At 36.4% G+C, this 15880-nt stretch overlaps 1 protein-coding gene across 4 annotated transcripts in view; it reads left to right on the top strand.

Annotated features, from left to right (window-relative positions):
* Window positions 1–15880, top strand: part of LOC126970153 (zinc finger protein rotund) — a 244507-nt gene that overhangs the window by 129825 nt on the left and 98802 nt on the right. For all 4 annotated transcript variants that reach the window (XM_050815919.1, XM_050815920.1, XM_050815921.1 and 1 more), the window contains 2 exons: window positions 12493–12607; window positions 15545–15684. In XM_050815919.1, the coding sequence (XP_050671876.1) occupies window positions 12493–12607; window positions 15545–15684 (255 nt within the window). The remainder of the gene's footprint in view (window positions 1–12492; window positions 12608–15544; window positions 15685–15880) is intronic.

Raw genomic sequence — 15880 nt, 5'->3', positions numbered from 1 at the left:
TAACAATAGATTCGATTTCCTATTCTATCTTGCTGTATCTCTGTTTTTGTATTTTGCTTGTTATATATTTCGTTTCTGATGTCCACGACTTTGTCTGCTTATAATTCAGTTATATAGCGCCTACATTTAATCAAAATCTGTTGAATGGTGTTTGCATAAAAGTTTAGAGTTACACTCACACACCCAGACATATTGAATTTCAAAATTATTATTATTTTTTAATATAAGAGGGCAAACGAGCAAGATACTCAAGTGATGGGAATGTGTATGGCAACCGGCCATGGCCATCCGTACAACCAGGAGTAGAGATGCGTCGACAGGCCTTTAAGTTTGGAGGGAATATGTCTGAAGGTCCCTTATTTGTATCAGTTCGGGAAAACTGCAACTGCTAATGCGATTGTGGTAGTGCGAGGAAGATTTGCGGTTTTTAAAATTACTTGAAGGTTTATTCGACGCATATAAAGTTGGCAATGGTCTTGTGATTCTTCTGGTGTTACAAGAAAGTATAGTGATCACACACTATTAGGTGATCCGTATGTATGTTTTTCTTCCATAAATAAATTAATTAACAAATTAAATTATATTATAAATTAAAAAACCTTTTCGGAAAGTAACAACATTGTTCTTATTTTATATTTTACAGATATCATAGCGAAATACAAAGCACAAGAGAGTAAATTCTTAGAAGAAAACTCAATCTACGACAACGTAAACAATAACACAATAATCGACTTTAAAACAGCAACCAAATTCCTTAACACTAAAATGTAAATAGGTCAAAAATACATTGTAACCGAACGAGCAGCTTACGTCAGTATTTCACATTAACGAAGAAAGATGGCGCTGCTTTTAAAACATCCACCGTACAGGGATGTTGACACTTTATCTTTTATTTACGATAAGTTAGAAATTTCGAGAGTACCTATTCTGAAACTTTGTACTCAGAGAATCGAATGAAGCTGAAAAGGAAAAATATAAGATGCTGGTATAAAATAGGTCACTGCATACTGACTTAAATAGTGAAATCGTACAGAACAGTAACATTTCTCATACATTGAAAGATGTGTTTACATTGTTTGGTTTTTATGTAAGCAAAGCATGATATAAATTTGAGTTCATGTAGAACTTTAACCGATTTTGTTTGACTTTACACGTGTACAAATAAAATATATATTACCTATTATATAATTACCTTCTAAACAAAATAATCGTTTACATGGTCATGATTCACAGAAATTCAGGCAAACTTTAAACTAAGATTTTTAAAAGTAGAAAATTATCTTAAAGTAGATTTTTATTAAGTTGATTTCTATTATTGTCACGTTTAAAGCTATCTTTTATATTTACAATTACATATATCGTATATAATATATCTTCATAACTATGAAATATACAATGCTCATATAACATCTTTATTAATATACAGTATGTATGGATAGATACCTATAGTGCATTCAATAACTCTTGGTTTTGATATTTGTGATTAAAATTAAAATTATTTGTAAAATGATAAAGCTGTAAATATTGATTCTAATTCTTGCCAATTCTTCACTCTAAGGCTCAATTTTTTCAGAAGGTGTAATAAAATGTACATACGACTTCTGACATTCAAAGACGTAATATTTTATCTTAATTAAAAAAGACGTCTGTAAAGCTAGAAAGGTCAAGTCGGCAGAATCACTCGTCGTATATCTCAAAATTTAGTGCTCATTTAGTGCTAATTTAGTGCTGATAACAGATATTTGGTGCTGTGATAGGGGGACTAAAAATGAGAACACTGCTAACTTTTCATTAAGCTAGCAGTGTACCATTCGTGACTAGAAAGGTCAAGTCGGCAGAATCACTCGTTTTATATCTCAAAATTTAGTGCTCATTTAGTGCTTATTTAGTGCTGAATACAGATATTTGGTGCTGTGATAGGGGGGCTAAAAATGAGAACACTGCTAACTTTTCATTAAGCTAGCAGTGTACCATTCGTGACTAGAAAGGTCAAGTCGGCAGAATCACTCGTTTTATATCTCAAAATTTAGTGCTCATTTAGTGCTAATTTAGTGCTGATAACAGATATTTGGTGCTGTGATAGGGGGACTCAAAATGAGAACACTGCTAACTTTTCATTAAGCTAGCAGTGTACCATTAGTGACTAAAAAGGTCAAGTCGGCAGAATCACTCGTTTTATATCTCAAAATTTAGTGCTCATTTAGTGCTAATTTAGTGCTGATAACAGGTATTTGGTGCTGTGATAGGGGGACTCAAAATGAGAACACTGCTAACTTTTCATTAAGCTAGCAGTGTACCATTCGTGACTAAAAAGGTCAAGTCGGCAGAATCACTCGTTTTATATCTCAAAATTTAGTGCTCATTTAGTGCTAAATTAGTGATGATAACAGGTATTTGGTGCTGTGATAGAGGGACTCAAAATGAGAACACTGCTAACTTTTCATTAAGCTACCAGTGTACCATTCGTGACTAAAAAGGTCAAGTCGGCAGAATCACTCGTTTTATATCTCAAAATTTAGTGCTCATTTAGTGCTAATTTAGTGCTGATAACAGGTATTTGGTGCTGTGATAGGGGGACTCAAAATGAGAACACTGCTAACTTTTCATTAAGCTAGCAGTGTACCATTAGTGACCGCGTTATGATACAGTTAGAGCGAGAGGCACATCAGCTAATAATTTAGTGCTCAATTAGTGCTGCCTGTACAAGCAAACAGATTTTTCAAAAAAAAATTAATTTAATTTTTAGAAATCCTTTGCTATACTGGTAGCACTAATTGAGCACTAAATGGTGACGTCTTTTAATTCCATTAGTTTCCGTTCTATAGTTTTCTTCTCACTCTTAAGACTGCTGGCGTCGTTATATTACCAGTAGTTGCTTTGAAAAAAAAAATAAAAAAAAATTAAGCTATTGCATAGCTTCTATCGCGGGCCTTGAGCGTGGAGACCGAATCCAGAAATTCCGTAACGAAAATAACCTAACACCCCCCCCTAGATGTATATAGATATTTCGCCACGGTCATTACAGTTGCCGTGGAACAGCGGCTATCACGTATGCTTTTTGAGCAGAAAGTCCCAGGTTCGAGCCCCCAGGTACGTCTTGATTTTTTTTGATTTCTTTATTTTTTTTATCACTTTTTTAATTTTATTATTATGATAAGCATTTTTATTTAGTTTCACCTGTCCCGTTGTCTGTCTGTAATCAAATATTGCAAGTTAAATTTTACTCACTTCCCGTTTGCTTTTTTTTAAATTAATTTTATCAAAAATAACCTCTCTCGTTTTTGAAATATTAATAATGTGAAAATGTGTCAGTGGACAGTTGTGGTTCATTCAATGGGAAACGAGTGCCATCTTGTGTTAAAATATATAACTACGATAAATAAATTTACCAGTTTATTTACACTTTTTTGGATCACTTAGTGTATCCAAAAAAAAAGAAGCGCCGAAAATACTTGGTGCAAATGGTTCTAAATTTCCACTAATTTTGGCTGGCGATTTCAACATCAACTTCGCTGGATAAAAATCAGAGCGGTTGACAACTTTTCTTTCGAAAATATTGAATTTGAAATGAATCCACAACAAAATATGGGAACCACCATTGACGCGGTATTTTCCAGATATTTAGACATCAAGTCTGAAACTAATGTTTCTTATTTCAGTTACCATAAACCTATAGTTTAAATGATAAATATTCTTGAATAACCTACATGTATTGTAAGATGATAAAAATATTTTGAACAATATTAACTTCTCATATATTTAATAAAATAAAAAAAATTGTTTTCTTACCGGTCACCACGCTCAAAAAGTGTAACTTGAATTAATATCAAATAAAAAAAACAAAGGAAAAAAATACTGCATAAATAAAATAAATAAATAATTATAATTGCATAAGTTGATAAAAAATACTATGCAATAGCTTTACCGCGGCAGTCCCCGAGTGCAACTCCTCTTTTTTTATAACACACACACGGGTAGTTTTCTGTTACCTTATAACGATGAGATCTGATGAAAACTCGATATTTGCAATACAGAATAATAACCATTACTTTTCGATTATTGAAAACCTTCGATTTTTTTAGCGGGCAGTCGAAAAATGATTTTTCTAAAATTTTTTCTGGGTTTACTAGTAGCATTAATTGAGCACTAATTAGTAACTCTTTTCAATTTCACCAATACCGATTTTAAAGTCATCTTTCAGCTCTATGATTGCCCGTATCGTTAACTCAGCAGTTATCTATTCTTAAAAACTGATTTATTTTTTTTTGAAAAATCTGTTTGCTTGTACAGGCAGCACTAATTGAGCACTAAATTATTAGCTGATGTGCCTCTCGCTCCAACTGTATCATAACGCGGTCACTAATGGTACACTGCTAGCTTAATGAAAAGTTAGCAGTGTTCTCATTTTTAGCCCCCCTATCACAGCACCAAATATCTGTTATCAGCACTAAATTAGCAATAAATGAGCACTAAATTTTGAGATATAAAACGAAACATTCTGCCGACTAGACCTTTCTAGTCACGATGGTACACTGCTAGCTTAATGAAAAGTTAGCAGTGTTCTCATTTTTAGTCCCCCTATCACAGCACCAAATATCTGTTATCAGCACTAAATTAGCAATAAATGAGCACTAAATTTTGAGATATAAAACGAGACTTTCTGCCGACTAGACCTTTCTATTCACGATGGTACACTGCTAGCTTAATGAAAAGTTAGCAGTGTTCTCATTTTTAGTCCCCCTATCACAGCACCAAATATCTGTTATCAGCACTAAATTAGCAATAAATGAGCACTAAATTTTGATATATAAAACGAGACATTCTGCCGACTAGACCTTTCTAGTCACGATGGTACACTGCTAGCTTAATGAAAAGTTAGCAGTGTTCTCATTTTAGTCCCCCTATCACAGCACCAAATATCTGTTATCAGCACTAAATTAGCACTAAATGAGCACTAAATTTTGAGATATAAAACGAGACATTCTGCCGACTAGACCTTTCTAGTCACGATGGTACACTGCTAGCTTAATGAAAAGTTGGCAGTGTTCTCATTTTTAGTTTCCCTAGCACAGCACCAAATATCTGTTATCAGCACTAAATTAGCACTAAATGAGCACTAAATTTTGAGATATAAGACGAGTGATTCTGCCGACTTGACCTTTCTAGCTTTACAGACGTTTAAAAAAGTAATTTTGATTTAACTATCACAGATTAACAGATCAGTTTACTTTATAATAATAATAATATAATAATAAATATTTATTTCAAGTAACATAGACTCATATTGTTAGTAATACAAAGCTTATATCTATGTTAGTAAATTAACCTGAAAAACACTAAGTACCTAATTATTAAGTATGTAGGTCATCGCTGCACCATTCCATTAGAAACGGCGCAGCAATGATTTACATATACACAGTCCAATCGACTGGCAATCAATTTCAGAATGCTGTTGGAACTGCTCCGCAATCTACGCACCAGGGATCCGCATCTTTTACGCATTGTCGCATAAAAACAATCAACTTGCGCCGCCGCAAACATCCCTGATGCGCTGCAATACCGGGGCAGCCCCATCAGCACCCTGAAGGCATTGTTATACTGGACACGGAGAGCGCTGTACGATTTTGTGGAGTACTTGACCCACAGGTTGCACGTGTAAAAAGATGTACAATAGGCTCTAAACAAAGTTATCTTTACATTGGTGGAACAACGTGCAAACCTGCGAGCCAGCATATTCGCTCTCACTGACACTGCTCTCCGTTCCCTCTCGATGTCAGTATCGTCTTTGAGGTCAGGGGTCAACATATGCCCTAGATATTTATATTGATACACTCTTTCTAGTGCATTTCCATTTAGAAAGATGGGTGGAACTTTCTTCGGTGTTTTGCCCATGGCCTCAAAGACCATTACCACACTTTTCTTTACATTATAAGTAAGACCGTGTTTTTCCACAAAAGCTTCACAAATCGCCAACAGTTTTCTCAGGCCACAAACCGACGCACTCAACAGCACCATGTCATCAGCGTAGCTAATGTTATTCAAACAAACCCCATCTATGTAACAGCCGGTCCTGGTGCTGCTGAGCTCGCCGAGCAACTCGTTCACATATAGGTTGAAGAGCGTAGGTGAAGTCAAACCCCCCTGCCTCACCCCGCACTCCAACAAATACGGACGTGATAATACGCCCGCCCATCGCACGCAGTTGACCTGGTTTCCATACCAATATTTGAAAATATTGATGAGTTCCAGTGGAACTTTAATTCCTTCCAGTTTTCTCCATAAGATATCATAAGATACCAGGTCAAAAGCCTTGGATAGGTCCAGAAAGCAGGCGTAAATTGGAGTCTTACGCTTCATATAGTATGTGACAGCATGCTTAAGACCAAGCACAGCGCTCTCCGTCGACACTCCAGGTTGAAATCCAAACTGGTTGTCATGTGGCCTAAATAACTTATTCAGTTGGTTATTAAGCATGCTGTCAAACACCTTCGAGATGACCGTTGCCAATGAGATAGGCCTATAGTTGTTTTTGTCCGCTAAGTCGCCGGTTTTGTTTTTCACAATAGGTACAACTATAGTCCTCATCATCTCACTAGGCATAAAACTGTGGCTCATACAAATATTATAGAGCATTGTGAGCACTCTGGGTAAGTGTGGCCCAGCATACTGTAGATGCTCAATGCTGAGACCATCATGACCTGGAGATTTTCCTCTGGTCATATGCTTAATTGTGTGAGCAACGTCTTTACACTTAAATTGAATTTCCATTTCAATACTGGCCCCAACATCAAGCATCGTTTGTGAAGGACCCCGGGGTGATTTAACTACGAAGTGCTCCATGAAAAGATCGGAAATCTTGTCTGGCTCACACACGCCACCAACGCTCACAGGCAGTGACGGTTTGTTATTCATTTTATTTGTATGTTTCCAAAATCCGCGAAAATCGTTTTTTGAGTGATGCGAGGCTAGAATATCCAACTTAATTTGCTCTTCATGGTTTTGGCACCATTTCAAACGAGATTTGAAAATTTTTCTAGCCTCACACATTTCTCTATAAATAATTCCCGAAGTTGGTTTACCGTACCACGACCATAACAAAAATTTTTGCCTGGCCATCCCGTGAGCTTCGGCTACGTGCTTATTCCAACCAAGGACCTTCTTTCTTTTTACGCGCCTAGTGCTCTCTCGACCTACCAGTGACGATTCTATCAAGGCCTGAACGATGTTGCTGTACAACTGAGTTATTACATCTCTATGCCTGATGTCACTGCATGTACGATCACAGCAACCGTGAAGCTCCTGTGGGAAGTTAATCATCCTCAGCCTCTCGTGACATTCCCTCTGGTATGTGTCTATTTGATGTTGATTTCGCTCACCCCAGTAAATCTCATTTAAATAGGTATTACAATCCGCTCTCTTAGGTATCAAAACGTCAATATTACATTCCACTACCAGAGGGAAATGATCCGACCACAACACATCGTATAGAACTGACACATTGCGCACGGAGTCTGCCGCTGCTTTAGTTACTAGGCAGTGATCGAGCCACCGCTTAGACCCGTGTGCTTCGCTTAAAAAAGTATAGGTATTCGACCACGGACCTAGCACTTCCGCATCTATACAGCTCCATTCTTGTTCTATGCAGAACTGAGTAAGTTTATGATAAAAGCGCTCCGAAGGGTGCGCATTGTAGTCCCCAAGTATATATACACAACTTTCCCCGTAGGTCTCAATAATGGCACTCACCGAGCTTAGAATGTCCGTGAAATCCGCTAGGTTAGCAATCACATCCGTAGGCATATATACACTCATCATGATAAACGATTTTTCATGTAACACTACCTTTATAGCACAGATGCGCCGATTGTTACACTGAATCACTGACACTTTTTGAAAAACGCTACGCCTCCACAGCAGCGCGACCCCTCCATAAGGTCTTCCACGTAGAATACCCGCCGATGTGTCCACCGCAGACACTCCCGTGGCGCTGAAGTCATCGCACAAAGTGTCAAGAAAAGACAATTCTTCCGGGAGCAACCAGTGTTCTTGAAGTGCAATTATATCTGAAGTTTTACATAACTCACTAATACATTGTGCAGATCGCTTCACGCTCTTGCAATTAAAAGTAACAAAATTACATAAGAAACCTTTATCCATTAACAGTAGGTGTATTATTCAGCGGGACCTCTGTAACAGGCGTTTCGTTCAGACGCTTATGTTTGAAATGCACAAACCGACGAAAAATTATTCCCTGTGGCCAGAGATTCTCATCTAGATATAATGGGAGTTTGCTTTGAGATACCAAAAGCTTATATGCGTGGTGTTCACACTGTCGTTTAATAGAAATTTTTTCCAAAGTGACATTCTCCTTTGTTTTCTTCGAGATATAATTAATTATATCCGATTCCACCGTGTCTTTATGTACATTCGTAATGAATAAGGGTATTTTTCTATCTGCCGCCCTAAATTTCTCTTCGCATTCTACTACAAAATTTCCTGTATTACCAATGAGCCGGTTTTTAGATCTTTGCGACTTCCTCTGCACCACCGTCCAGCCTTCGTTTGGGTCATGGACCTTCGCGACGCCTGCATAAGTTTGCTTTTGCATTGGCCCCGTCGACTGATCACTCGGCTCGCTAGTGATAACGTGCGATGACGCACCTTGCTCCCCGCCGCCGGCGCCCGCGCGCACCGCGGCGTCGGGCTCCGAGCCGCGTCCACCGCTCGTGATGCAACGATTGATTTTTTGTTTAAATACGTTACTTGAAAACGCGGGACTACCCTCCTTGTTATTTATATTCATATTTCTATACTGCAGATTATATTCACTAGGGGAAGATTGCTGGCAATTTGAATGTTCTAAATTAGTCACAACTATGGTATCGTCTAATTGAGATAATCCTATCGGTCCACTATCACGGTAGGCTCCTCTTTTCATGTTAACTTTTACGGCTGAGAAAGGCGGCGACAAAGACTTTCCGAATTGACACTCCTTTTTTACTTCTTCAAACTGTTCAACTGTCACATACGAAGATTTTATGTTTTGAATCTCCGCCTGCAACAACATCATATCCTTAAGGAGCTTGGAGACGTCTAGGTGATCAAACGTTATAGGTGGTAGCTTCTCCAAATCCCTAGCTACGAATATAGGCATGACATCTGGATCGGTCATTTTAAACAAGCCTATAATGTCATTCAATAGGCGTCCCTCTTTGCCTTTGCCTTTACGTGCTGTCTTACACAAGTCAGACGGTAACGACTCCCGAAGAAGGTTGTTCGATTTTAAAATTTGTTCGAACGAGAAAGCTGACTCACATATTCGCACCAAACTAATTTCATCCGCGATGGATATTTTATTTTGGATATAAGCTAATAGCTCATCGATAACTATATTACAATTGTTGCACTTTAACGTATTCGTCATTTTCGAAAACACCTCCGCGCTACGCGCGACGCTTCTGTCAACGTCCGTCGCGGCCCGATGCGCGCGCGCCACTGAAACTATATTTGATTGAAACTATAGTGTTATGTATGTTTTTGAATCAAACTACTATCTATCTAACGAAGTTACAAAGGGTATCCTCGTATAAATCAAAACGAAAGTGTTAAGCAGCAAGGGTGACCGAATTCAATAATTTAGTTAAGTATGTCCGAGATTCATTAATAACGCACGATTTGTCCCCAATCTCCGTGGTCACACTAAATTACGACTGTTCCTCTATACTTATGTAAAATATTAGTTTTGAACTGCCCTCTGTCAACTACTACTAATATTCATTAAGGACTCATGTTCATCAAATAATATATTGCTACATATACAGGCTATCTCACACGTATTTTAAATATAGTAAAAAGAAAATTTCACTAAAAGAGTGCATTCATAGATTAATTAAAACAGCCTGCCTAAGCTGGAAATCAAACCCATCTCAAGTCTAGTTGAAATTAGATAGTTTGTTTATATGTGTATATTTATTTTTAAAGTGATAACATCTTGACGCATGTTGATCTCTATAGTTTGCCGGTATTAAATTAGCTTGAGCCAAAGTGCTTGGCAATGTAACGCCAGCACGTGTAAAGTCAGCTCGAGTAAACTTAAAGAGACTTGCTTGGTGACCACAATCGTATTTAGTATAATTTACATCGCCTTGATAAAGTTTTAACTTTTAGTGATTTTAGGCACTCGCTATTTATTTTTAAAGGAAAACGCGATTTTATTAAATTATCTAAGTTTTATCTCTTTATATCGATATTATGATCGTGAAACATTGAAATAAATAATTAAAAATACTAACAACAAAGCCCTTACTAATAATAACTTGAGTCACAGCATAACGCTTGAAATAATAATATGCCCTGAGAAAATTCATGAATTATTGCTAAAAAATAATTGCTAACTATTCCTTTAAACGTGTTTCTGAAATTTCTTAAATTAAAAGATTTACTCGATGCTTAACCTAAAACTAAATATTATTTACAGCGTTGAAAACAGTGTAAGATAAATTTACCATGCGAGTGTACTACCTCGTAACCTTGCATTTCCGCACACAAAACAACGCAATTTCTTAAACTTATTCCAACGATATAACGTAGAACACAAACTATTTGCCATTCGGGACTGTAAACAACAGTAAATCAGCCGCGAACCGCAAGCATTTACAAATTAATTTGGAGATAACACCCAGCGCCCCGTTGGGACAATTTCATTTACGTAATCGAACGTGTAGTGAAGGGTTAACATTTTAAATGACCACCATTTTGAAAGTGTTGCATGGATTACATAATATCTGCATCAATATTGTAATCCGTAATTATTGGTAGATAATATTAACAATAATTTATCTTTTAGTATAAGAACAAAATATTTTGATTAAGATCCCAGAAAATGTTCAAAACAAATTTATTAAGAAATTCAAAAAAAATCTTAAAAAACGTTTGTATGGTAAAGGTTACTATAACATAAATGACTTTCTTAATGATGCCACAGATTGGGAATGGAGCGACTACTCTGAGGCTATTAATTAAAGAAAAAAAAAGCCCGCTTAGTTTGTGCATCCGTTCTTTTAGGTCTGAGGCATACTTTTTCAAATGGGTGGTAGTTTCTGACTTTCAATAAGTGATAGCATATCCTGTTTTGAATTAAAATATTTGAACTTAATATACCGATGTATTATAGGCCTCCATATATCTTGAGCGGTAGCATTGATTGCACCAAAGTAAAAATAGGGTCTTTTTTATGGAAGAGTGTCACCTGATGGTATCTGATTTCCGCAGCCTATCTCTTGTAACAACAGAGGATTCACAAAAGCGTTGCCGACCTTATAAAGCGTTGAATAGACGTACATATGAATTCAAAAACTGAAAACGCGTCACGGGCGAGGATCCAACCTGAGTCTTCTTGGTGAGATTCGACGATTCTATGTATTGCGTCATCGACGCTTTTTCCAATTTGAATTATTTTTTTATAAGAGCGGGCAACGGTCAATAGACTCTTCTGATGGGAACACCAGGGTTCAAGAGATGCGTTGAAGGTCGTTAAGGTGAGAGTATGCTCTATGCTTGAAGGTGCCTAAGTCGTATCGGTTCAGGAAGACTGCAGCCGGTCATTGATTTAACAAAGTGGCTATGCGAGGCAAGAAGTCCTTCGCTAGACGCGTAGTTTTAGAATACCAGAGTGATATATATGAATATATAATACCAGACTATAAAGCTGGTGGAATAACGCATTTTTGCAGTTTGTAAAGTATTTAATGCCATCAAAAACATAACTTATTGAAAAATTAAGTCTCACAACTCTGTTCTTCTATCGTAAAAAGTTGTGAGATCCATGGAATACCAAGTTCTTCTTCTTCGCGTGCCTCTGCGACTTGGGAAGGTTGGCAGTCAGCTTTGTAAATTCAACTATGTTCTTCGCGAGGCGAAATAATTCTGCCGCACTCGTGGTTCCTGTCCACTCTCAGATATTGCACAGCCAAGACTTATTTCTTACCTCTTCTTCCGGCAACTTTTCCCATCACGATGAGATGTTCGTACCTCTCGTGCCCCAAATATGCGACTTTCATCTAGATGGTTTGCAAGAGTTTAAAGTTGGTCAAATTATTTAGTGCCTACTTAAGGGTTCTTCTGTATTAAGTTATAACGTAATTAGCTAACCTAACATCTTCCAATGACCATATAATATTAAAAATCTCTTGTGTTTTAATTAAATAGATTAACTTGGCCATCGCATGAAATCACATTGTAACATTTTTTTAAATGTATCTCACAAGTAATACATAATATTATATTTAATAAGATTGTTGAGTGTTTAGTTGTGGATTCTAGTTTTATCCACAACGAAGTTATAGGTGGTACGGCCGTGCCGCTTGATTTGGCTCAACTTAGCGGGGCACGGCAAATCGATAATAAAATAATACTCGTTTTATGAGCTCCTAGTATCTTTGTATTAACACAATTTTTTTTTGTGAAACTATTAAAAATTTTCACCTGTTCCAGGCAAAGATGAACACAGGCGATGGTTCTATCCATCAGAAGACCGACGATCGACTTGGTCATCATCAGTCAATGAGTCAGATGCTGTACGGCACTGGCTTAGGACCTGGGCGATCTGGTGAGTCATAAAAAAACCATAATTGGTTTTCACTATGATAGTAACTTTGTAATGCAAAATTCTTATTTATTTGTTTACTTATTTAATTGCTTTTTTAAGTGTTTCTAAATGATCATATTATGTTATTCGTTTTAAGCGATTTTTATAACACAATTATTATCCTCTAGTTTTTTTTTTTTATGAATATAAGGGACGAAACGAGCAGGACTTTCAGCTGATGGTAATTGGTACCCCATACCCATTACAATGCAGTGCCGCTCAGGATTCTTGAAAAACCCAAAAATTCTGAGCGGCACTACAATTGAACTCGTCACTTTGAGACATAAGATGTTAAGTCTCATTTGCCCAGTAATTTCACTAGCTACGGATACGCAAACAAACGGATTTGTTTTTTTTCTCAGTGTATTTTTTAACTAATTCATTTTCATTATATTTGAAATATTAATTGCATATTATCGGAATTTCGCTATGTTTGTCACTTTGCTAGCAACTAAGGTTGCGGACCCTAGTTAGTAGCAATAATCCCTACAAATATTATAAATGTGAATGTAAGTTTGTTTGTTACGCTTTCACGCCGAAACCACCAAATCGATTTTGATAAAATTTAGTACAGATATAGACTAAAGCTTGAAAAAGGACATAGGCTACCTTTTTATTGCAAAAATAAATAAATGGAGGGGTTGAAATAAGGGATGGCAGTTTGTTGGTAAATTCGTCATATATTCGGATATAAAACCATAAAACTTTATATTTGGGCACTTGATAAGAAATCAACATTTATTCGAGCATTTTTGAAACTCTGACCTACATGGCAATGAAATAGAAGATTAAAGTTCACAAGGAAATACTATTAAAGAGACTGTCCAGAATCACGAGGGATACCCGCTGTATCATAGAAGAGCGCTGCCGGCAGCGGAAAAAGCAGTTTGTATGTGTATTATTTGATAAGTATCCTACAAGATAAAAAAAACTGTCCAAAGTAACTATCAACGCGGACGAAGTCGTAGGTAAAAGCTAGTATATAATATATTCTACTATTTTGTACAGGGATTTCTTTTACAAAGTAGATTTAAGAGGGCTTATAAAGGAAATTAAAAATAGACAGCACTTGAACTCATCAATTTTGATTTGTCAATGTGTGAGTTAGCGGTTAGTTAGCTAGTGGTTAACTAGTTTAATATTCAAAATACAAAGAAGCTTATTTCAAGGGTGGCTGACAATTGCCGACTTGTCAATCCAAATCGGTTACAGTCACAATAGATTCGCATTCCTTTTCTATCTTGCTGTATCTCCGTCAGATAATTTCTTCTCTACTATAATATGATTTGAAATATGGGCTGGGAGTTTCTTAGCAGTTCTTCTCCCCATGTCGAACCCCTTTACGAACTGATGTACCTTCATGACGTTTACCAAATGTTGGTACAATATTTTATGTTATTGGCACTCCATATTATAAATAAATATAATATTTATATTTCTATTTCATTAATAAGTTAATAAAAGGGCCTAAAGTTTGAATTACAATGCGAAGCAAGCACTTAACCTTTCAGATCAACGATTGGAATAATTTTATTTTTCTGCTTTACTATTTATTACTATTACTATTACCTATCTTTCTGCTTAAAATTCCATTCCAAATTTTGGAATAATTACATAAATCTTGGAATAATAATTCGTTAAAAACACGTACACATATCTGATTTTATGATAGTATGTTTATGAGTCACTTATTGTTTGAAACCACAGCCAAAGAAGCGATTATACATAAGCTAAGAATCTGTCACAGTAAATTTAGTAATTTAAAAAAAAAACTTCAGAGTGATACCTTTGACAGTATCGCTGACATCTCTCAAAAATCTGTGCAACAGGTACTTAATGCTAGGTTCATATTTTATATGATACTAGCTGACCCGACAGATGTTGTTCTGTTCATAATAAAAAAAAATCGGATTATCGTAAAATCCGTCTTAGCTGACCTCTACTCGACGAAAGGAGTATTCCTACCAAATTTCAAGTCTCTACGCCTTAAGGTTCCAGAGGTATCGTGATGAGTGACTATATACGTGGAAATCTCTTATATACGAGTATATCTATTAATTGTCTAATTAATCTAGTAATTTATTTTCTAATATATAAAATTCTCGTGTCATGGTGTTAAACTTTGAACTCCTCCGAAACGTCTTGACCGGTTCTCATGAAATTTTGAGTGCATATTGGGTAGTCTGAGAATCGGACAACATCTATTTTTCATCCCCCTAAGTGTTAAGGGTGGTCCACTGCAAATTTATTTTTTATATTTTTTTTTGAATTTGTTTGATTATGAGTCAGCACTAAAAAATACATACAACTTCAAATTTTCAACCATCTACGATCAACAGTTACTTTTGTATCGCGATTTTAATATCGGCAATACAACGTTTGCTGGGTCATCTAGTATAGATATACATACATACAAATTATCCACTAACTAATGAACTCCTCACCTCCTCACATTGTGACGCTGAATTAGCTTTCAATTCGCCCCCAGAATTCCAATACTAGTTCGCAACGCAATAGATACACATATTTGTAAAACATAACAATAATTGTAATTTAAAAAAACAGTAAAAAATTACTTATTTTATTGAATTACGCGTTATTTTCGAAAAATCCGTAATTATCCAAATGTTGTGAATTTTATTGAGTGTAAATTCTGCTGGCACGTGACAAAATTTGGCGAGTCAACATCTCCTGAGGATGCCTCGTGTAGAGGCGAAACACGTGTCGAATTGATAAAAGACAAATCTTAGCGCAATTCACACTTAAGAAAACTTTGGATTCGGATACACAACATTGGATACTAAAATCTACATTTAACACACATAATTTGATGACTACAATCTTCGTAATAGCCATATAAGATCGAGTTCTACTTTAATAATTTTTCTTCGCATCCAGGGTCGTCTTCGTCATCACCTGTTGGAGCCACGAACACTGCGAGTGGACTGCTGGTAGTTCCCCAGCCACTGGGAAAGCCCACGAAACTGCAACCCATGCATGCCCACGCGAGGAAGTACCACTGCAAGATGTGCCCACAGGTTGGTCTAAAATATATTTATCGAAATGTTTTTTTGCTTTTATATAAACAGCGTTACTAAATAGTTATTAAATATCACTTTGGAACAAAATCATAAGTACACCCTGTATATTATACTAGTAAAAACAACACCCTGTTGATACTTGATCGTCAAGTTGGTCATCTCATCTAATCAAAACGGGAGCTCAAGAATGTCA

Source organism: Leptidea sinapis, chromosome 20, assembly GCF_905404315.1.
Source record: "Leptidea sinapis chromosome 20, ilLepSina1.1, whole genome shotgun sequence".
Lineage (NCBI taxonomy): Eukaryota > Metazoa > Arthropoda > Insecta > Lepidoptera > Pieridae > Leptidea > Leptidea sinapis.
The sequence above is the reverse complement of the archived record's forward strand: the minus strand, read 5'-3'. Positions and strand labels throughout refer to the sequence as shown.